Raw genomic sequence first — 24972 nt, 5'->3', positions numbered from 1 at the left:
AGTTTCTCTGGGCATGGCACTTCTTTGTTACGTATCATGCCTGACACACAGTTTAGATCCACAGTTCTAAATGAAAGTGATAGCAGTTTTAACCTTCAATATTTACTACCCAAACAATGCTAAAAATATAAAATTGGGGTGCGATCCTTTGCATTTTTAGACAGAAGAAAGTCCTACATGACTTCTTTTTTTTTTACTTTTTCTGTTTAAACATGCATAAGATTGTGCCTTTAGGCATTCTAAATTTTCCATTCTAAAATTTGGCAATTGTGGTGCCATCTTTTATGATGTAGATGCAAGCTGACTATAACCATTAGAGCTAAGCTGAGACTAAATATTTAACTGCCAACATGTAGTTGGCCTATGTTATCAACTACTATAATGTTTGAGTAATTCAGTGATCTGCTCATGCAATGACAAACTATTCTGTTGGGTATTGTATACACCTACTTTGTGATTTCTACATCTACAAAGCTTGTTCTCATAGGCAAGCTTGTTAGGCAATTTCCTAGAATTCTATGCATTTTTCCTCTCGTTATTGTTGTAGATGTGGCCAAGAATCACATGAAAGAATGAAAATAAAAAAGCATGTTCATAGGCGAACCCATCTCTCTAGAGAACCCTTCCTCCATGGGATGCTGATTCTTTGGAATCTCTTAAGAATTCTCAACCAAATTAGAAACACAACTTTGAGTTAAGTACATAGTTTGTACAGTGGTTTGGTTATTAAATCTCATCTTAATTAGGAAAAATGAAGACTAGAGAACTTCAAAGTTCAGAGCTGATCCTTGCATGTTAACCCCTCTCAACTTGGGTGTTTTGATTACTCAACTTGGACTTCAGTTGGATTTTCGTTTACTATGTGTTCCATATGTTTAATCAAGATGGCATAGGTACATCTTGGAGCTTCCAGGTTTTCAAACTATTTCACCTTCCTGCAGTTGTCTGAACAAAAGCAAGTTTTTATTGTTGATTGAAAGACAGAACTTCTGTGATTTCCCCCCAGGGGTATCCAGAATAAATAGTAGTTAGCTACCCTCCAGCTTTTCCTCAAAAAGAATAAGCCAGCATATCATCTTGTATTTTTTCTTCAGCTTTCGTGCACATAATTGTTTGTTTTATATTCGACCCACTCTAAGCCAAATATAGACCTCCGGCCATGCATTATGGCCTGCCAAGTGCTAGACAACACCCCCTGTTTTTTCAGTGCCTGTCAGGCAGATTTATTTTGCTACCAAAGGCCTGTCTAGTCCAACATTCTGTTTGCAGAGTGGCCAACCAGTTGCTCATGAGAAGCCCAGAAGCAGGACATGAATGCAACAGCACCCTCTTGCTCATTGTCCCAGCAACTGACAAAGTCATACAGCTCCTGATACTGGAGGTAATGTATAGCCATTGATAGCCTTATCCTCTAGGAATCTGTCTAATCCCCTTTTAAAGTCATCCAAGTTGATGGCCATCACTACATTTTGTGGCAGTGAAATCTACAGTTTAACAATGTATTGCATGAAGAAATACTTCCTTATAACTACCTGCCCAGAATCTCCCACCATTCAGCTTCATGCAGTGATCCCAGGTTCCAGTATTATGACAAAGCATGAATAATTTTATACCCCTCTATCATGTCTCCCCTTACTCACCTTTTTTTCTAAGCTAAACAGACCCAAACCTTCAGACTTGAGAGACTTTTGGCTATGGAGCGGTATAGAAATATAATGAATGAATGAATGAATGAATGAATGAATGAATGAAACCTTTCCTCATAGGGGAATTACTCCAGTTCCTTGATAATTTTGGTTGCCATCCTTTTTCCAGCTCTACAAAATCCTTTTTGAGGTGAAGTGACCAGAACTGCACACAGTATTCCAAGTGTGGTCATACTGTAGATTTGTATATGGGCATTATGTTATTGGCAGTTTTGTTTTAGATTCCTTATCAAATTATGCCTAACATGGAATTTGCCTTTTTCACAGCAGCCGTACATGGGTCAACATTTTCATCAAGCCACCACAACCCCAAGATCTCTTTCTTGATCAGTCACTGCCAGCTCAGATCACATCAGTGTATCCATAAAGTTAGGATTTTTTGCCCCAACATACATGACTTTATACTTGCTTACATTGAACTGCATTTGCCATTTTAATGCCCATTCCCCTGGAGGGAACCTTTTGGAGCCCTTCCCAATCTCTTTTTGTTTTAACCACCCTAAATAATTTTGTGTCATCGGCAAACTTGGTCACCTCAGTGCCTACCATTAACTATGAACAACTTAAAAAGCACTGGTCCTAATACTCATCCTTGGGAGACTCCCACTGTTTACATCCCTAAATTGCAAGAATTGACCATTTATTCCTAGTCTTTGCTTTCTGTTCTTTAATCAGTTACTGATCCATAAGTGGACCTCTCGTCTTATTCCATGAGTGCTATGTTTGCTCAGGAGCCTTTAGTGAGGGACTTTGTTGATTTGGACTTCCAAAAGGCTTTTGACAATGTTTACCAGATCACCCCTGGCCACATGTTTATTGACACTTTCAAAGAGCTCTAAACTGTTAGTGAAACAGGTCTTACCTTTGCAGAAGACATGTTGATTCTTTTGGCATGACCTGACCTTCTATATGCTTAATAATTTTATGTTTAATAACACTTTCCACCAATCTGTCTGGAACAGTTGTTAAGCTAAGCAGCTTGTAATTTCATGGATCCCCCCACAATCCCTTTTAAAAACTGGTGTTGCATTGGCCACTCTCCAGCCTTCTGGTACAGAAGCCAATCTTAGGGACATGTTATATATTTTTGTTAGAAGATCAGCAATTTCACATTTGAATTCTTTAAGAACGCTTGGATGGATACCATCTGGACCCAGTAATTTGTTTTCAGTTTGTCACTAAGGTCTACAACTTCATCTCTTGTCAGTGCTACTTGCGTCGGTTCCTCAGGTTCTCTTCCTGAAAATATAAATTCAGTCATGGGTATCTGCCCTACATCTTCTGCAGTGAAGATAGATGCAAAGAATTCATTAAGCTTCTCTGCAATCTCCTTATTCTCCTTTAACTCCATTGTCATCCAACAGTCCCATCACCTCCTAGTCATTTCCCTGCTTCTGATGTATTTAATTTTTTTTAAATTGTTGGACTTGATGTTGTTAGTGATATGCTTCTTTTTCTCATCCTTTATTGCCTGCTTGCATTTCTTTTGTGCAATTTTGTGTTCCTTCTGTTGTTATTTGGGCAAGTCTTCCAGTTTTTGAAGGAAGCCTTCTTTTCTCAGTCCCTGGTGAACTGCCATACTTTCGTGGTGGACTACATTTGGCTTGCTTGTCACAAATTGTGCAAGTTCTGTTATATAGTTGGATAAACTGAAGCAGTTTCACGATCCTATTTTGGACAGGAAAATGAGATATAAATAATGAATAAGATGGGGGCCAATTAATTTGCAATAGAGTGTTAAGTAAGTACTTAAAAACAACAAGTTTTTAAGACTATACATTCAGCATGAACTTAAATATGCCCAGGCAAGAACTCATTTTGACTGAAAATGTTTTGTGCTTCCATTGTGAAAACAATTTTCTCACTCGTATTGCATATTGATTGGGGAGGGGAAATACTGTAATTTCAGGAGCCAATTATGCTGCCGTGTACAAATTACTTCTCTTGAGTTGCCCCATTCAGTGGACTCCCCTAGTATCCGAAGGCTGCGTATTTCTCCTCTTAACACATTCTCTATGTGTATTAGCCTGCGATCCTAACCTCAGCCAGAATCCAGCTGAGATGCTTCAGGAACCGGCTTAAGTGCTTTTCTGATGGTGGAGATGGAGGTACTCCAGTGGGACACAGTTATGCTGCTGGATGTCCCTTGTCCGACTGCAGAAAGCTCTGCTAGTGGCAGTTTTCCATCGGGGGAATGGGGATGGGGGGGGCGGAAATGCCACATCCTAAGCCCCTATATTTTCCTGATATGTCCTGGGAACCACTATGACTCTATACTAGCCCTGGGGCTGGTATAATAAATTGTCACCTATTGTAGTCAGTGGGAAGGAAAAGGAAAAACTGCACTGCCCTCCAATCCAGGCTGGACGATGGATTTGATGGATGCTCTGCCAGCAGATTCCCCCCACCTCCTATAAATGCAGGTAGAATTGCTCTGCCAACTACTTGCCGAACCATCCCTAACAGTCTCAGTTCAGTGTTATGCAGTCCTTGGCTCCAAATGTTAATGTTTAGTGCTGGAAGTCCCTGGAGTAATTCTCTTCATTTTAGTATGCTTCTGGCTTCCCGTAAGTTGCTCTCCTCCTAGGCACCTTAAAGAGTGCTATCAAATCATGGGGCTGTTCAAACAATGCTTCTCCCCCACTTGCCTATCTGAGATCACCGTGAGATCAGAAGTGAGTTTGAACCTTAGATGCCTCTGTCCCTGCTCTCCTCACTATTCATGGAAGATGTTTATTTGTTTGGTTGCTTGTTTAAAAGATTTATATACTGCCCTGGAAGCATTGCTGAAGGATGGTATATAAAGCTTTTAAATCAATTAATGTATACAAAATAAAATATAATAGACTATAACATGTTTAAAATAATGATACATTCAAATGCCTGGGGAGCACAAACCTCTTTGCCTGGTGCCCAAAAGATAATGTTGGTGCCAAGCAAAGTTCTCTGGGAAAGGATTTCATAAATGGGCTGCCACAACCAGCAAGGTCCTCCCTTCGGTTGCTACCCACCATGTCTCATATGGCAGGGGCATGTAGAGAAGGTAATGGTGAAAGTGGGAAATCTCCCAGTCGGAAGATCTCCCATGTGATAGTATATTAAGTGTCAGTGTGGTTCAGTCAAATTTAACTATGCCAGGGAAACCACTTTAAAATGATGGATAGAGTGGCACCAACATAATTTGCTTCGTTGCTGATAACCACCACACTGGTAACTTGTGAATTGGTCCTCAGTCCCCATCTATGAAGTGTGAATAATAATGAGAACAATAACAACTAGCTGCCATGGCCAGCTTTGAAAAGCAAGGGATTCCATAAACAAGAATGGAAAGTTCTTGACTGCAGTCTTGCTAATCATAGTACATTTGTATAAAATTACACTTCTGTGATGTAATAGTAAAAGCCTTTGAAAAACATGGGGTGTTATAGATCACCTCTGGATCTATAAGACCTCTATAATAAGATCTTTAAGAACACCTCTGGAGTTTTCAGCCTCCCAAAATTACAAGAATCAATCACATTCTTTCTTTGATAAGGTTAATACATTCCAGCTATAAGCCAACACAGTGATTGGAGTGATAACTAGCAAAAGCCAACATAGGCCAAAGGTAAAGGTTTTTCTGGATTGTTTCTAGTATAAAAAAGAAAGAAACAATCAAGTGGACCAAGAAGTTTGCATTAATTCCTTGTAGCAAGCGAAGATCCCCCATGGTTTCTTCTGTCATTTGTCAGAGACCATGTTTTTGATGTGGGAAACAGTATACCTTCTCATTGCAGTCTGACGTTTATACCTATGGGATGCACTACACTGACCTTCTCAAAACATTTTAGCTGAAATGCAAATTTTGACATCTCATCCAGAAGTCAGGGGAGAGTCTTGCCCTTGCTTTTGAAAAATAAATGTGTGGAAACCTGAACTGGGCTTCCCATTTAAAGATACTTTGCTGTTGCCAGATTTAATATACTTCTGTCTAGATGACAGCTTGTTTCCTTGTAGAGTCCTTTGATCACAATTTTTAGAACTCCATTCCGCCTAATAAAAGGGATAGGATGTCTGGCAACTCCAGTTAAACTAATTGTCATAGGTATAAAAAGACTGAGTCTACAGCAGAACTCTTACTGTTTTGTTTTGGTTTTTTGCTCCTGTTAACTGTCTCTGCAAATAATGTAAAAGATGCAATTTCTAGTCGCACCATGTACACCAGGCTATCAGCATTCATCTAAGAACACTGATATGAGAAGTGCCCTGCTGGATCAGACAAAAGGCCTATCTAGTCCAACACTCTGTTTGCGCTCTGGCCAGTCAGATGCCTATGGGAAACCCACAAACAGAACATGAGTGCAATAGCACCCTCCTGCTAGTGTTCCCCAGAAACTGGTATTGAGAGGCATAAGGCTTCTGATACTGGAGGTAATATATAGCCATCATGACTAGTAGCCATTGATAGCCTTAGGTAGTAGGAACAGATGCAGTCTTACTACTTCTTCAAGCCACTTATTCCACAACATTCACTGGCTTCAACTGGCTTGGCTATGTGATTTGAGAACAATATGCCATGATTCTCCTAAAGCACTTCAAATCCAGTCCTCAGCAGTACGTTATCATTGCAAGCCTCAGTGAAACAAACAGGCTAGGCCAGTATTCTGGTTTCTTCTGAGACCGTTAATCCAGGAAGGGCTGGAACCACTGTAAAACCATGCCCTTAAGCCCAACTCAGATAAACAATCTAGATGGATGCCACAGTTAATGGCACAGAAAGGTCCAGGAGAACCAACAGAGTTGCACACACCCATCCATTCTACAGCGTAAGTAATCTACTAGGGTAGCTAAAGCTGTTTCCATACCAAAACCAGGCCTGAGCCAGATTGGAATGGATCCAAATTGTCAGCAACATCCAACAATACCTGGAGTTGAGAAAAAAATCTACCTGCTGCTGCACTCAGACATTCTCCCCTGTCCAACACAGTAGACAACAACAACAACAACAACAGGTCTGCTAACAAAAACCTGCTGCCACTCTAAAGCAGACCATAAATCTAGATTGGGGCATAAACCATTCTAGACCCATCCTGCCAATCTTCTTTAAAATACGATGGTACAGATAGTAGTTCAAACTTCAGCAGCTAAAGTAACATCGCATGTCCTGTCAGCCAAATTGCCTCAAGAAACCTATTTTCAGGAAACCTGAGCTCAGGATTGTGGAAACATTTAGGAGCTGTAGAGCTGGCCAAACAGCTGTAAGGGTGAGACTTTGGTCAGGGGCAGATGCAGTCTGAATACATTCCCCTTTCCCTGTGATGTACAGCTACCCTTGCAGTGTGGCAAGGAAAGCCCCAGCACAGCCGCAACCATGTAAATAAATAAATATTGTCAATAAATGGTTGTTCCAGCTGGAGCTTAGGATAAAGCCAGTATTGGGAAACCTTGAATATTTTAACCTCAGTTGTTTTGCTATGCTTAATCTTGAAAAACATTAGTAGTTTTCAGTTAATAGAGATAATTTCTTTGAAAATACTTTATTGAGGCTGAATAGGGGAAAATATGTTTTCATTGGATGGGCAAGCAGCTGCTTACTGCCACAAGTGGTTAAATGCATGGACAGATTTGTGCATAATATTGGTTTTAGCTAAACTGACTAGTATAAATTATGCCCCTTAGGAATTTATGTCATGCTCTTTGGATTAGTTTGCAGACAGCATATAGGCCAAACTCATCTCTGCATGGTCCTTTATGCTGCTCCTGTTAGGAAGTACGCTCTGAATGCTTTGTTCTTTGCATGTCTGTGCAGCAATTCCATTTTAAGGGTCTCAGGAAATTATGGATTTCATTAAAGCTTACACTTCAGGAAAAATACATGAAAAGACTTGCTGTAAGCAAAATCTATAATATATATATATATATATATATATATATATATATATATATAGCTTGTGTTCTGTGGCCAGTTTTGTTTACTTACTATATTCTCATATAGAGTGAAGCAGGTACCGCTGCCTTTTGAAGTCCTTTCTTGGTTAGACTAATTTCTCAAAATGCTTCCTCTGCTGCTGCTGCTGTTTACTTTGGCTTATGCATATTCCTTATGGTTTAATTTCCTGCAAACAAAAGAAATGAAATGGTTCAAATTCCATTTGCTGGAAGCTGTTCACTAGCTTTCTCAGTTTAAATAATTTGCAAATTCTGGTTTTGAAAACAGCAATTTGTACACTTCTAATCTAGTCAGTACTTGAAACATACTGCATGGCCATTATTAAAATATTTATTTTTCTAGATACTAAGCCTGTGGGCAGAGATCTGTTAATTTTGTTTTTGAACACTGCTTCGTATATTTTAGGTGTTTCTATAAATAATAAATTATCATGATTACTTGTGTAGAATACCAAGTAAACACCCCATTTCACCAATTTTGAGCATTAAAATTCTGCCAAAGTTAAGCATTTTAAAGCTGCATTAATTTCAAAGAGTTAAGCATGCATGTCTTCCATTAAAATCAAGGGGATTTAAAAATCCTTAACTTTGGCTGGGTCATACCCCGTATGTTTTAGTAGAAACGTAGAATTAATTATCACATCATGTTTTCATTTAATATTTACGAATAAAAATTATGAGGGCCACTTCCATTTTTTGTAGAAATACAACATCCAATACTTTTTTTAAAAAACAAACATATTGCTTGTCAAATGTGAAGAGGAACGTCAAGGCATTTTGTAATACTGGGTGGGCTAAAACTGCCATTACTCTCCCTCTGTCATCTTGTTACCTGCTGAGCTGTGTAACATTAGTTCACTGAAATGGTCTGGCTTTTTTTTTTAAAACATTTTAAATATATGATGAATTAATCCAGAATACATATTAGCCTTACATTATCTACACAAGATTACAGCCATGTAGTTTATATTAAATCAGGAATAATCACTGTGTCCTGATTACACACTGACATAAATGATTGGAATCCCCACTTCATTCAAAAATAAGTTGTCAGTGAGTGGAAGAGAAGCAGAATCATGCTAGCTGGTCCCTGCACTAAAGTTTCATGCTGGACTTGCCCCTAACCCTCAAGTATTAGGCTAGAGGTGAGGTGTGAACTAGGATGGACAGATCAGTCTATTTTTGATACATGTAAGTTGTGCACGTGTTCATTCATAAGTCTATTCTGTCCCGTTTCCACATTAATCGGCGATTTTAAAAACTGCCCAAAGATTTGTATTTAAATACATATTTTTGAACTTTTTCCTCACCAAATATGCATTTCTAAACTTATGTATGCATTGGTGTATGTATTTAGTCATGAAATACACATTTTGAGATGAGAATTCCATTGCAGCATATGGAGAAGCGCAACATCCAAAGATAACTGTGTTCCAGTCAGCGCATTAGTCCAGAAAGTGTAGATCAGGTTGTTCTGCTTTGAAGTACAGACTGAACAACCTCCTCAAACATACCTAGTGTGTACCAATGTACATGTGTTTGACCTGCCTGCGCTTTGGGACACTGACCAGACTCCCCATTCATGAGTAAAAGCCCTACATGCATTCAGTTGCCCGCATGTGGTGCCTTTGGACTTATGTGCAGAGGTGGGGAGTACAGTGATTCAGTGTAATCCTATTTCCCTCCCATGCGTTGGCCAAATCAGTCCTGGGTTTGCTTTCCCCATAAAGTGGGAACATAAAATAACCATAGGGGAAAGGTTTAACAAGCCCCTTTTCTCTGGCCATGTATCTAAGGCCTTTTTCATGCAATATTTTATAATATGTACAATAGCAGAGTATAAAATAGACATGTTATATATCATATGTGAAGTTCACACATATATATTTGTGAAACTTTGCTGCTTGTACCTTTAAAATACACATAAGAAGAATGTGAAACAATTTAAAATACAGGTAGGAAGGACATGAATATTTTCCCTAAGGCTGTGATCCAGCACACACTTGCCTGGGAGTAAATCTCACTGAATTCAATGGGACATACTTCTCAGACATGCACAGGATTGCCCGGTAAGGGCACATCCCTAAGCCCATATGTAAAGTTTGCACATGACATTTCATGTTCCCCCATGTGTGTTTTAAAGGTATAAGCAGCAAAGTTTCAAGTAGTGTTGGCCCAGTAATACAGGCCACTCAGCTTTCCATTGCACTCACAACTTCTGTGTTTGTCTTGTTCTTTTGTAACTGCAGCACACGTGTATGGCACTGCTGCACCTCTCTGAAAGGGGTGGCAGCATGCTGAAAGTATTGGAACCGGGACATGGGCATTTCGGACATGTATAGCCAGGGTGGTAGGTTGGAAGAGCCACTGGCATTTCCTCCCCCCACTCCATCACACAGTCACCATCTCCCCAAAGCTTTTCCCTCTTCTACCCCCATCTTCACCAGCTTATTTTGATGTTGCAGCCCTTGTGTAAAAAGCTACCTAAAGGTGTTCCTGCTACTTTGGTGTTGTGAGTTTCTATTCATTTTTCTGTCTGCTTTGCCATTAAGATTACCAAGCAGAGAAATCAGCTTTTTTTTTTTTTTTTGCTCCTTTACAGCTCTGTACCAAGTCATTGAGCCTTCCACTGCAATACCACAGTCTTGTTCTACCCCGATTCCTCCAAGCCCAATTTATCTTCCCTGTATGAACTTGACTCTACTTGCCAAGAGACAAGCAACGCCATGCCGTTTCACCCCGGTGGTTCAGTTTGCCTCTGGTAAAACACAGCCCTTGTTCTGATAGATCTCTCCAGTGTTTCCCTTGTGCTGGCTTTGATTCCAAAAAGACTGCCAGTTTCACAGTTCTTTACAGCTGCTCGGAGACAAATAAATGCACCCCTAATTCCACTCCCCCCCACACACAAATAGGATTGATCTCCAGTCATTTTTTCCACCACAGCCATATGTGTTCCTCCCCCTGAAGTTCTGATCTGGAGCTGGAAGCATCCTGTGGCATCTGCATGGGAAGGAAGTACTCAGTTACATTTGGTTAAGCTCAAATGTTGTTTTTAAAATTCAGCTTAAGATACTTTAACTGGATTGTCATTAGGATTTCACCACTGCTGCATAACAACATGATCTTGGGGAAATCATGTTGCATTTGTGAAACAGGTACATTGATACTGATCTGCGTTTTGTTTGTTTTTCACATAAATGCACCTGTCTGAATACATTTACTTTTATGTAGTTTTACAAAAAAACCTTTGGAATTCATTTAGTATGTTCACGCTAAAGTTGCTATCAGTGTGCTCTTTATGTGAAGTGCCCCAGATGTCACATGAAGGTTGCAACATCTGCCGTATCAGGTCTGCAAGTATAGTGCTATAATGCATCACAAAAGTGAACGAGATCCCCACTTTGAACTTGAAAGCCTGCAGAAGGAGTACAGTGAGGAAATAAATATGTTTCCTAACTGGGCTGTAGTCTGGATCTCATTCTCTCTTGGATTCTCTTTAAGGGTAACCCACCTGATGCTGCGCAACTGGCACATGGAATACTTTACAGATGGCCCAGCATCAGTGACTCATGTAGCTGTAGATGATTATCTGTCAGCCAGATGTTTTCATTTGTATTTTTCAGCTAGCCAATCAGCAGCCATCCATTCCTGGTGGCTCAGCAACAGATGTTTCAAATGTCAGAATATCTTGTCCATTATGAAGATAAGTCAATAATTTCTTTGCATACTTGGTCATCTTCATCAGTTTTGGAAGCAACTTTGTGCACAGGCAGAGGGATTTTGTCTAGATCCTTGTTTTGTATTGAATTACTTCATCATTAGCTGTACTGCAAGGACTATCTCTATTAATAATCCCTTCCAAAATGAAGATAATGTATTTTGAGAGATTGCTGTACCTAAGAAAATAACTAATATACTTGGTGATCAAACCACCTTGGTACTTCATGGACACAACTCAACAAAGAGTGAACCAATGCTTCAGCTCATTGATTTCTACCCTGGCCAATATATTCTCCATTTCCAGGTAGCCATAGTTTATAAGCATGTAAATGATTTTACACTGAGATATGGCTAGATTTAATGCGAATAGAGCAAAATCTTATGACTGTGTTAATCCTGACTTTACTCAATAGAACTCTGAGGAGGTGTTTGAACTGCAACAATAACCATAGCTAGTTTAGGTAATCTTGTCTACTGCAGAATACATCCTAAACAACTGACCAGTGAGAAAACATATCTACTTTGGCAGAAAACACACTATGTTGCATAACCATTATTGTAGCTGTAATATTTTCTGGGAACTAAAATTGTGATAAGGACTTTTGTTAGTCTTCTGTGCAATTGTCCAAGTTTAGTAAAAAAAAATAATCAGACAAATTTGGTGAAACTTCATTGAAAAATCTCCACATGGAGTGGAGACAAAAGTGATTTTAATGGACTCCAGCCCTCTGCTCATAAATTCTTGGTCTGCATGGAGTGAATATAAATTCGATTGTCAGTTTTGCCCGTAACATGTGGATGAATTTGCTTCCACTGCCAAGTCTTAAAAATATAACTTGTCAGCCTTGCAGAATTCAGAACACATTTAGACGTTACATTTGATAGCTGCTGCTGCTGTTGTTTTCATGATTGCAGTAACTTTGTTCAGTGTACCAAGAGCCTTTTCATTCACATCTAATTTTATCTGGTATAGAATATTTTTAATTTCCACTCCAAGACCTAAACAGCATTGGTTAAAAATAGTTTGCACATAGTAATCAACATGGATCCACAAGTAGTAATCTTCCAAATTACTACAGATAAAAGCTTCATTGATCAACCAGTGACAGTTTGTCGCTGACGTGGTGTATTGGTACAATTTCACAAAGCAATCAAGGAGTTCAGAGCCCACAGTTTGATGTAAATAGTCACAGGGCAGCCCAGGTAGAGTGAGGTGAGAATGCATCCAAAATGTAATCCTTTGGGAAAGGCTTAGTAGCCTGGCCTGGCCCTCAGAAGGCAAATCTCAGGCCACATAATAATAGTATAGCAAACAGAAGAATCATATGATGACAGAAATTATAATAATCTGATAGGAAAATGAAGATCTGGTTTTGGATCCTCCCTCTACTGCTGGCAGCTGATTCCTTCCCGTGGCAGCAACAAGAGTGATGATAAATGGAGGACTGATTTTGGTTGTCAGAGAAAAGCCAGGCCAATGTTAGGAACAAATAGGTCCATATAATAACTTCTAAGCTTATCTTCTGAATGGGGAAAAAACATTTTAGTAATAGCAGAGACTCCCAGATATGTTGATTACCGCTATCCCCATCAGACTGGAACCATGCACAGTATAACTGTTTAGGGATCAGGGCTTCACTGAGAATTGCAGTAGTGATATCTATCTATCTATCTGTCTATCTATCTATCTGTCTATCATCTGTCTATTTATTAAAAATGCTCATATAACACTTAACATAATAACATCCCTTGTAGAAACATGATGGCCTTTCAAACCTCTGTGCTTTCCCCACCTTTCTCCCCCATCCCCTTACTAATGTAAATTATAGGTACATCTTTTTGCTAGAATTGGAGAGGTAGAAACATCCCATGTGGGGGTCTGTTGGTGATGCCAGCTCCCCCTTCTGATCCTTTGGTTCCACAGTATGGGGGCCTTGATTTAGTGCTGGTGCAGCTAATTCATATCTCATCTCAGAAGATGAGACTGCGTTGAATCAATGGAGCACAGAAACAAGGAGTCCCTATATGCTGGTGTTGGGATTCTAACACTGGATCTTGTTTTCGTGTTGCTTCTGCTGTTGTTGTATATAAGTTATACCAAAAAAATAGCTGTGCCTGTAACAACTGCCACTTGTAAGCATATGACACAGCAACATATCGCACACCAGGAAGAATTCTACCTTGTCAGCCAAACTACATGTAATATTAAGCTGGTCCTTTTTTGAACTGGAAACAGGCCGCTTCTCAAAGAAAGGAAGAAGATGCAGATGGAGCATGCCTGCTATTTTTTTCTGCTCCAAATCATACCCCTTAGCAGCATTGTTCTAAACATATGTTTGCTCTCAAAAACACTCATTTGGAAGGCTGTGGGGACAAAAACCACTAAGGGACCAACAATGGGTAGGAAAGCATTCAGAAAATTTGGCCAGTGCAAAATGCCACCACCAGGTTGTTGACAGGGGCCAGGCATAGAGAACATATTACACCTATTTTGTTTGATTTGCACTTCCTTCTTTCATCTATTTCTCCCCACATGCTCCACTCAACATATGAGGCCTGGCTCCAGATTCCTCAGTCATATCAGTACGACTGGCAACTATTAGGAACAGGGCCTTTCCTGAGTTGGGTTCCACCTTGTGGAATGCTCTTCCAGACAAGATCAATCAGTCAGGTCCCAACACTATGGCTTTTTCATCTTTTGGCTTGCATCAGCAAAATTTTCTGAACACTTTCCTACCCATTGTTGGTCCCTCAGTGGTTCGAGAAGGCTGAATGTTCTCCTTTATGGTAGCGTTTTATGATACATTTGTAATTTGGTGATTTTTATGTTCTTATGAGGCTGTGTTTTGCAAATCTTGCAAGTCGCCTTGAGTTCACCTAGTGAAATAAAAGTGGGGTATAATGTTTTAATGATTATGATGAGAATGATGATGCACTCCCTCCACATTTCCAGTTGTGACTGCTCCTCTGGAAATGGCTTTTCCTGTTTAAAAAAGGCCGTTGTCGTGGTAAAGTTTCACATGCCGTATATAACATCTAAGACTTACCTCCCAGTAGAATGGGTGATTCTATCCTGAGTTCTCTCATGACAGTCTTATGAAGGATCTTGTCTCAAGGAGGCTGATAGTCTATGCTCTTAGCCAAATATGACACTGTTCACAGAAGGTTTCAGAATCTTGGGTCCTACATGAATTATTATCCATCTTTTAAGACAGAAGTCTTGTGCTCTATGCTTCATTTATTCAGCAGTATATACAACCACTCACAAATTGTATGCCAGGACAAACACAACAAACAACACCCCGAATGTTCACCTTTGCATCATTCTTCTTTTGAGCTCAGGTTTTGCTTCCATGGGAGAAACTACAGTGAAGTAAACAGAAAAATATAGGGGAGTCCCAGTAATGTTTAGAACAGTTGATACAATTGCATGCAAGGTACTGACTGGGAGACAATTAACCAAAGAGGATTGGAAAAATAAATTAGTCACCATGGTCAACTGAATAATGATCTTTTTCTCTTCTCTAACAGTAGTGAAAAATGTAGTTGCATATAAGCTTCTTATGTTATCACACACTTTGGTTAATAGTTTCACATTATTCCACACAGTGGCACACTTGGCTGTAGAAAAACAAGAACATACAGCTATTGTGCCATCAGGGGATTTATAAGATGTTATATTTATTACTTAAAATTAGTCCACAGACTATTTACATTTCTTTACGAATAAAAGGAAAATGCACATGCAGACAAAAATTATATGCACGTAACGGCATAGGGACAACAACTGCACACACTTAATGTTAAATGAGCAAAGTCAAGGATCATAATTTGCAAGCATCTTTGGTCCCATTTTTAAAACTGCATTGCAACCTTCTGGGTAATTTTTAATATGTCTAGTAGATTTAAAATGCAATTAAAATTTAGAAGACAGAAATATAGGTGCAATAAATATAATAAAATTAAAAAAACAAAGCCAGTTTTCCTTTGTACATTATGCTTATATGCACGTTCATCCTGTACCCTCAAAGCATGCAGGGACAGCAGGATCACCTGCTCATACCAAGTTCTTGATCTTTACCCCTATCCTCACCTCACCTTGTCATCACAGGTTTTGTTGTAATGCATAAATGGCCCGGTTTTGAGGCAAAAAAACTGTGTGTTACTGAATGTACTTGTGCTATAATGTATGCATCCTTTATATTCATTTTATTTATTTAAACATTTCTAACCTGCCCTATATCAACAGATATCAGTAATAATAAATTATAATAAGTAAACAAACAAACAATAATAAAACAATTCAACATAAAATCACAACCCAATTATTCTCATCAACAGTATAAAATCAACATTAATAACCCAAGCAAACAAACCAAAACTGAGTTACCATCAATAAGACACAAAAGCTTGGATGCATAGCCAAGTCTTGGCACCAAAATGTGATCAGTGTTGGCACCAGCCAGGCCTCCAAGGGGAGGGCATTCCATGACTGGGGTGCATGTTCTGTATAGGACCCAGCAAATACATAGAGGCAACTGTTCGGATGTGAACTTGCAGCCTCATGTCTAACGTACACAGTTTGATGAATGTGTGCATAACCCCATTAGTATTTTCTGTAATAAACATACAGCCTGATGCTGCTAATAATGGAAGTTCCCTAATACCAACATTTTGTGGCCTCTCTCAGAAATTGTGCCAAGTAGCTATTTCATCTTTTATTTCTATTTGTACTCACTCCACCCATCCCCTTTCTGTTTCAGATGCTTTCTAAATCTATTGAACAGTTAAAGCAACCTGGAAGCCTGGAAGAAGCTGAAGAAGAACTTCATGGAGAACATTCTATGCAGGAAGATAGAGCCTCCTCTGTTGGTAGCATCATTAGGGATGACAGCAGTAGTATTTCTTTGGACGACAGACTGGGACAGCCATTGGGGGCTGTGAAGGTGAAAGAGGAACCACAGGACAGTGATGATGATATTCAAACTCAACAAATGGAATCTGGGGAGAAAGCTGCTTTTATGCAACAGGTAATAGGCAAAGATTTAGCTCCAGGCTTTGTAATTAAAGTGATTATCTGAGTACTTTCATAATAAGCATTTTTGAATCCTTGATGAACGATTTTTCTTTCCATCTGCAGAGTTCAATTAAATTGTGTCTTTTTAGCATTCAGCAAATCTAACAACAGCAGATGTGTTCACACCTTAAGTATAGTGAGAAAGTGCTTGTTAAATCGAGGAACACTTGTTGCTGCTTAAGCCTTTGGGTTGTTAATAGAACTCGTATTAGCTCTAATGGATTCTGCCACATTAGTTCTAGTGAAATGGAACTCATTGATGCATCAACTTATTGTGGAGATCAGCTATTGCTGATCAGACCTAAGAATTGCTCTCACTCGCCATTTCTAAACTTCTTTGACATCTCTCTATGTACATTAGCATTGATTTGTATATAATGTACCATACTGTAGTCCAAAACACTGTTAAAAAGAAGGGGATTCACCCCTTCTCTTGTTAGACAGGTACTGGCCCAAATATCAGTGGTCTGAACTTTGTATATAGAATATAGCCTGAAGGAAACAAGGTGGAAGGCAGATGAAGACAGACATGGAATGCACTTTTAAAAATGGCGTTGATTTTTTTTCCCATTCTGCATTCATTAATTTTTTTGCCCCATCTTCTTTTATCACTATCTGCATCTATTTCATTTGAGGATATTTGTCATGTGTAACATTACACACCAGCCACATGCATGATATAGCTATATATGTAGTGGGATGGTGGTGGCAAGGAACCAAATTATTAACATGGTTCGGTCTTTTCTCGTCAGTTTATTTGTTCAATAAAAAATAAATGACACAATAGCACACAATCTAGCATACAGGTTTACGTGCTTATCAGTGACAGTGGCAGGGAGACACTTTTGTGAATGTTTCTAGCATCCATCTTGGGGCCAAAATGTTCCAGTATGCTCCTCTCCTAGTTAAAAAGGCAACAAACCATTTATTCCAGAGTACCCCCATCAAAGCCACTGAGACTATTTTTGAATAACTGTAGCTTTGACATACTTGGCTTATCCAGAATCTGGGCGACATGTGGATCACATGATGTGATAGAATGGACCCTTCAACTACTCTGTGTGCCAAGCACAGGGGAATGTCGAGGCCTGATTTCTTTTGGGAAGTTGGTCCAAGGATATATAAAAACGGAGGCCAGGTTGGCAAATAGTTTTCAATAGTGTTTAAGTATTTACTAAAACATGCATGCAGTTGTATGTAGTTGTGCCTCCAGAAGGATCATACTCCTTTCAAATGCTATAAAATCAGAACAACTCGGTAGGCAGTAGAAGCTGCTGTTTATTTAAGTCATTGCTGTGTCAGGTCCCTGCTGTTTTCCTGCAGAAAAGTAATTGTGTGAAGGTGGACAGGAAATGCCTTATGGAAACAGGAAGTCCAAGTGATTCATGCACTTGGAATGTAAGAGGGGGGCAAAGGAAAGCAGAGGATAGTGTTTTATTCTCTGTTTTCTAAAGGGCACTCTATGAATTGATTTATTGTCAGAGAAAATAACAAAGCAAGTAGGGAAATTGTTAAGGAAGCTTTCCAGTGAAACATTTCCTTTATATTCCCTTTTGATATGTTTACTTTATTGTAGAGGTTTACTTTTGTTAAGCTAAAGATTCATTGTATTAAGACCCTTTTAATATGGATAATCCAAAACTGACCTGAAATTCTTGTCAGTTTTTTTCTATTACAATATTTATATTTCTAAGGTATTTTAAGGTGCGGTATCCTTTTCAAAAGAGAGAGCTGTTTTGCCAAATGGAAAAGTTGTTCTAATATAAGCATGTGGTGTTTACATTTTTATCTTATTTTCTAGAATCCCTTATAAAATGTTGATGCTTCTGAAGATACATGATCCTTCCCCCCTGAAAAACTATTAAAGATATCACTAACAGATCCTCAGACTTGCTGCACCAGCAAATAAAGTTTGCTCCATACTTGACCATTTCCCTACCTATATACCCTTTCAGTGTAGAAAGACTCATGTACACCTGATGTATACATCTACTCCATCTGTATACATGTGATAAAAACTGTGGCTCATTGCACTTTCCCATCATGTATGGCAGGGGCGGGCAACTTGTGGCCCTCCAAATGTTTCAGCCTGCAACTCCCATCAGCATAACCAATGGTGAGGACTGATGGAAGTTGTAGGCTAAAACACTCAAAGGGTCACAAGTTGCCCACCCCGATATATACACACAGATACACATACCATGTATACAAAAGATAGGCACATGGCTATTCACATGTAATGATGTACATTTTTTTTTTCCTGCGCAGGGTAAGAACATGTATGATATGTGAAGCAATCCAAGTGTTTACAATATTGTAACAGCACAGCACTGTTGACCTGTCCAGACAGGTTGCATTTGGGGAACTGGGGATACTTTCTCAGCATTTTCCCTCCGCTGGTGTTACTCCCCACTAGTTCGTAATAGTCTGCACAGCTGGCTTTCTACAATTCCTGTGAGGTTAGCACTGGAACAGTGCTCACATTTCATAGTCTCAATTTCATGCTCTGTTGGTGATCCAGAAGCAGAAAGCCACCATTCAGACAAACTCTTAAATACATGCAGTACTTCTTTTTTGCTGGATTGCAAGTAATCATGCCAGTGCTGATGTTTAGGAACAGAAAGCTGTTTGCAGCAGAGGCCACCTAAAATATTTCCATCAGCTTTATTGGAAGAAGCATGAATGTTGACTGTGAGGTTTTAGAGCTTTAATGCCACTGTAGAGGTTACTCTTTCTTGAAGAAAAGTAGAGAAATTGACATTTAGAACCATAAAGCAGATATATCGGGGAAGTATGTTCACAGCTTGCACATAAATACATTCTGATTTTAGCACACTCAAAAAGGGATAGTGCATCTTTTAAAAATACATTTTATTTGGGCAGGAATATGAATACAAGAAAACTTTTATACATTAATGTTTCAAAAACATGTGTAACTATAAAGATATTTTTATAATGCAGTTGAGGAGAGTTACCCCAGTATAGCCAGTGGACTTTCATGCCACTCAAATTTTTAAGAAAGAAGTTACCTGGAACCAGTGAAAAAGGAAAACTGGGTTTAAGCAACAATATTTCTAATTGCTAATTGTCACATTTTAAATCTACTGTATTTATTATAATTTACACCTTTGGTGATCTCTTGTTTTGTGTTGTAAATATATTCTGTTTGTATGTTCCCTATTTTGCCTTCTGATACAAGTCTATATATTCCTTTCTCAAATAAAGTTTTTTTTCTCAAAAGATTCCCTTTCACATACTTGGCTTTGTGTAAAGTCGATAAGGCAGTGCTTTCTCTTTCATATAGGCAAATATGTTTGCTTATTATTGTTGAAGCAACAGAATTAGGACCATGCTTTTTTGCTCCATTTTAAATTACACAAAGTCTATTTTTGGTCTGTTATGTGATCTCACTTCAACCATTACACATTGTACAAAAATGGAAATAGTATCTGTGCATGTTCATTTTCTCCTCATCACATTTGTCTTGAACATGTGGATCAACCATTGCATCATCTTGAAAACTCTAATACAAATAAACAGAAGTTTTCAGAATTCTGGTTATCTAGAATTTTGATAGCTAAAGATCACTTGACTCCAAAGGTTTTTAAAAATTGTGTTTCTGAAAATGGAAGTGATTTGTTTACACATGAAATGTTATAGAAGTTTCAGGTGGTATGTTGATTGTAGACCTGGGATACTTATAAATAAGAAATGTCAGCACTAAAATATCACAGGTAATCCTAAACATCTTTTCCTTTCAAGATTGTGTTTTAAAAGCTAATGACCCCAATCTAGAGTAAGTTGATCATGTTTACATTCTGTTGAAATCAATAGGACTGACTCAACACCATCACCTTAGCATACACACTTTCAGGGCCAGCATTACGTCACATGTTGTAAAGTGCAGTTCAATTGCTGATACTGTCTGCCCAGCATTAAACGCTTATCTGAAAACATAGCAAGTCTTGGGATTGAACCAAAACTTAATACTTCATATATCATTCAGTCCAAAGCAAATTTCAAAACAGAAATTGCAGTGAAACAATCATTATGAACACCTTAGGCACAAAATGCTACCTCTTTTTGTATGCCCGGTCACATGCTCTAAGATCAATACTATTTACAGTATACATTCAGAAAGCAGTGGCATATAGATAGATGTGCACATACTGAAGAATCCTGCACCTGAGCATTGCTCAGAACCACTGTAAAATCTTCATATTCAGACTGGCTCTGAGGGTGATGGGCTTGATTGTTGTTGTTGATCAGTCGTTAAGTTGTGTCCGACTCTTCGTGACCCCATGGACCACAGCACGCCAGGCCTTCCTGTCCTGCGCTCTCTCCCGGAGTGTGCTCAAATTCATATTCATTGCATCGGTGATGCTATCTAGCCATCTCATCCTCTGCCGTCCCCTTCTCCTTTAGCCTTCAGTCTTTCCCAGCATCAGGGTCTTTTCCAGTGAATTTTCTCTTCGCATTAGATGGCCAAAATATTTGAGCTTCAGCTTCAGTATCTGTCCTTCCAATGAGCACTCAGGGTTGATTTCCTTTAGGATGGACTGATTTGACCTCCTTGCAGTCCAGGGGACTTGTAAGAGTCTTCTCCAGCACCACAGTTCGAAGGCATCAATTCTTCGGCGCTCAGCCTTTCTTATAGTCCAGCTCTCACAGCCATACGTTGCTACTGGGAAAACCATAGCTTTGATTATAAGAATCTTTGTCGGCAAGGTGATGTCTCTGTTTCTTACTATGCTGTCTAGGTGTGCCATAGCTTTCCTCCCAAGGAGCAAGCGTCTTTTAATTTCATGTCTACAGTCACCATCTGCGATGATCTTGGAGCCCAAGAAAATAAAATCTGTCACTGCTTCCATTTCTTCCCCTTCTATATGCCAGGAAGTGATGGGGCCAGATGCCATGATTTTAGTTTTTTTAATGTTGAGTTTCAAACCAGCTTTTGCACTCTCCACTTTCACCCTCAACAAGAGGCTCTTTAGATCCCCTTCGCTTTCTGCCATTAGGGTGGTATCGTCTGTGTATCTGAGGTTGTTGATTACCCATGGGCAAAAGGCTACCTTCACACTGATCCCCACTAGTCGGCAGATACCTTTGTATGAGCACAGTGGGATGCAACCACTGGTGGTGGACTGACTAGGAAGGAACCAAAGAGCACTTCACACTTGTGTAAAATGTTGGGCTGAGAGCCTTCAGGGAAGATGTTGCACTGCCTCTGGCAACCACCTCCTGAGTGGGATGATGCATTTAGAACCATCATGGCCTTAAAAAGTGTTTCATGCAACTAGAATGCTTCATGACATTGTTCTGGACTGTACATTGTGGAAATGCATTGTTGGCTCTAAACTTTATCTCACTTGTGGCTTTAAGACAGACAGCATTAAAAATAAGCTAAGCATGTACAACTGGCAGACTTGGGTCAACATCTGGATTTCCAGTCCGTATTCTATGGACTCCAGCTGTTTATAAAGGAGCATACTCATCTCTGCAAGACGTCAACTAGGTTCTAGATGCCACAGCAATTACTGCCATGATTCTTGGACCTTCAGAAAATTGTACACCACTGCTCAACGTTATAGCCAGAGCAATGCATTTTGTTAATTGGTAATATAGTCATGAACTTGAGTCATTCCCACCAAAATGCTTGTTGCATTGAGTTAAATGGAAAGTATCAGTTTTCAATGCAACTAAATTGTTCTTACATTTTCATTTCCATCATTGGCTGAAATCCTAGTTGCATTGAATTAAATGCAAAGTCTCTAATGAGTTCTATGCAACTAAATTTCACTCAGCATCTTCATTTCCATCATTGTCTGAAATCCTAGCTGCACTGAATGAAGTTCTGTTGACTCGTTTCCATGTAACTAGATTTCATACACCACGCTCAGAATTCATGGCATAATATCGAGTGCTATTTTCCCTGTTTTATCTTCACTGGCATTCTGAGGTACTTTAAAAATATATAATATTTGTTCCCACCCACCACCCCTGACCTAATATAGAAAGAACAACAAATAGTCTTGTGGCACCATAAAGACTAACGCATTTATTATGGCATAAGCTTTTGTGGACAACAGTCCACTTCATCAAATGCATCAAAGGTCCTACATAGTTTGTTTGTTTGTTTGTTTATTTATTTATTTATTGTATTTAAAATATGTCTTGGCCACCTTTCAGAACAGACGCTCTCCCAAGGCAGCATACAACCATAAAAACACACAAAACTGATACAATATAAGAGCAATAAAACACAATAACACAATAAAAACAGCGATAAAAACCAACAACAAAAACAGCAGCAACAGCAATCATATCAGGAGAAGGCCAGAGTAAAATAATATGTTTTCAAGGCCTTCTTAAAAGCCTGCAATGATGGATCATGGCAGACCTGACAGCAACTTATTCCAGAGAGGTGTGGAGCCACTTCAGAGAAGGCCCTCTCACATATGGTCACCCATAGATGGGCAAATGAGAAGGGCTTCTCTTGCTGATCTTAAATGCAGGCAGGCTGATACAGGTGAAGGTGATCCTTAACTTAAGTAATTTGGTCCCAAACCATTTAAGGCTTTAACTGACCTAACCAGCACTTTAAACTGGCCTTGGAAACACACCAGTAACCAGTGCAGCTGGCGCTGTATAGGAGTTCTATGAACAAATCGCCTTGCCCACATCAGTGCTCGGGCAGCTGCATTCTGCACCAGCTGAAGTTTCTGAACCATCTTCAAAGGCAACCCCATGTATAGTGCATTACAGGAGTCCAGTATAGATTAAATCTTTATTCCCCTAATAATGGTCTTTGTCACTCCTTTAGTTGCCCAAACTGGTTTTTCTGGAGTTCTCTCTGCCAACCAGTATACTCCTGACCTGTTTGTTTAGTTTCTTGTCAGATTTCCTGTCACTTGGATAGCAGAGTTTAACACTATGGCCAGTGATGTGCATGCAATGGTGGGGTGGGGTGGGGTGGGGTGGGGTGGGGTGGGGTAGAACTGCATGAGTAGCTAGAGCTTCATCCAGTGTTTTTATGTGGCATTCCCAAAGCTGAAGAGAGGTCTGTGTTTGGATGAAGGTGTGGCTTGTTCATTCAGCTGTGAGAAATGATGCACTGAAAATAACAGATGACAGTTCAGGTGCACATGTGATTCTCCATCATGGGTACGTATCAGTTTTTCAGATCCCAGCCTGCATGTAGAAGGGGAGTACCTTTGATTTGTACAGTACTGTATAATGCTACCAAAGATATAGACTTCAAACGCAGGGGAAAAATCTCCATTGATTGTAATGGAATGGAGCTTACACATAATTCTATTGTTTTGAATTAGACTAACTTAAAATGGCCTAAAAATATGATCATATTGAGGCTCCAAGTTTCAGAATAGCTTTCACACACTTCTAGTACATGGTTTATCAGTCATTTTAGTTTCCAGGCCCCTCGTGGTAGATCTTATACTTGAAAATTATCAGGAAGTATACGTGTTTCTAGTAACAACTAATATGTTAGGTGGGAAGACTAAACTAGGTTGTTTTTAATCTATTTTTCCATAAAAATAAAATAAAATCCTAGCCAGTTGTATTAGGTGTTGTAAATATGATCAAACTAACAAGATGATGGAATAAAAGTGAATCACTACTATAGTGAACCGTACACAGCCTTGGGAGACCAATGCCAATAATACTGACCAAATTATGTAGGCCAAAAATGTATATGGACATAGCTCCAGTCCAGTTAGGGCCCATGTGGTCATGCAAGAAGCACATATCCCTAAGTGGAAGGGGAATTGTAAAAGCAAATGGGTGCTGCAGGTATGATTAGCCAGCCCAGTCCAGCAGCCAAGATATACATAGCCTACACATATCCCAAGAAACAATCATAATAGTGCCAAACCAACCAGTACAGGCGAGGGAGGGGTAATTTTACCTTCCATACCTCTCTCCTCATCAAACAACTGTGTCCATATAAGCAGGGACAACCACAGCACATAGGTGCAAGCTTTATATATTCTCAGCAGTAGGGTGAAAACAATCACAGATGCAGCAACAACCATAACACTCCAGCTAACGAATAAAGCTGCCCAAACTTTGGGTGTTGATAGTCAGGTTTTGTGAGATGTGAGATTTCCTTCACACACAACATTTTTTAAGTGTACACCTGAGATGTTGTCTTGAAGTGAAATAATTGAGTATGTCCCTAGTTGTGAGGTAGACGATGTCTAAGTGGTTTTCTCCTACCCTGGTTTCTCTGTGGGCGAGTCTTGTTTACCCACATGAGGCTGCATCACTGAATTTCAGCCCTTTGGTCAAACGCTACAACTGGTCTTCAGGCTGTGCAGTACACATTTCATATAGCTTTGGCATAACAGCATGTATTTCTTTGTTTTTACAAAAAATATAGCTGGCACATTTGTTACAAAATGATGAGAAAGTACTTAGTAAGCACTTTACCAAAGGGTTATTGAGCAAACAAATGTTTTTGTGAGCCAAGCAGGTTTTTCTTTCCAAAATATATCCTCCTTTATGTTAGATGCGTTTCAT

The 24972-nt window shown here is 39.3% G+C and overlaps 1 protein-coding gene across 12 annotated transcripts in view; it reads left to right on the top strand.

Moving 5' to 3' along the window:
- LOC146344933 (histone deacetylase 9-like) overlaps positions 1-20160 on the top strand; it is a 398626-nt gene extending 378466 nt beyond the window's left edge. For 7 of the 12 annotated variants that reach the window (XM_084858628.1, XM_084858631.1, XM_084858630.1 and 4 more), the window contains one exon: positions 16118-20160. In XM_084858628.1, the coding sequence (XP_084714754.1) occupies positions 16118-16435 (318 nt within the window). In that variant the 3' untranslated portion in view covers positions 16436-20160. Of the gene's footprint in view, positions 1-547 lie in introns of all 12 variants that reach the window. The other 5 variants (XM_084858635.1, XM_084858634.1, XR_014792360.1 and 2 more) reach the window with 4 other exon arrangements.
- Positions 20161-24972: the final 4812 nt, after the last annotated feature.

Source organism: Heloderma suspectum, chromosome 5 (genome assembly GCF_057233095.1).
Source record: "Heloderma suspectum isolate Gila_16-S chromosome 5, 16-S_ref, whole genome shotgun sequence".
Classification (NCBI taxonomy): Eukaryota; Metazoa; Chordata; class Lepidosauria; order Squamata; family Helodermatidae; genus Heloderma; species Heloderma suspectum.
The sequence above is the reverse complement of the archived record's forward strand: the minus strand, read 5'-3'. Positions and strand labels throughout refer to the sequence as shown.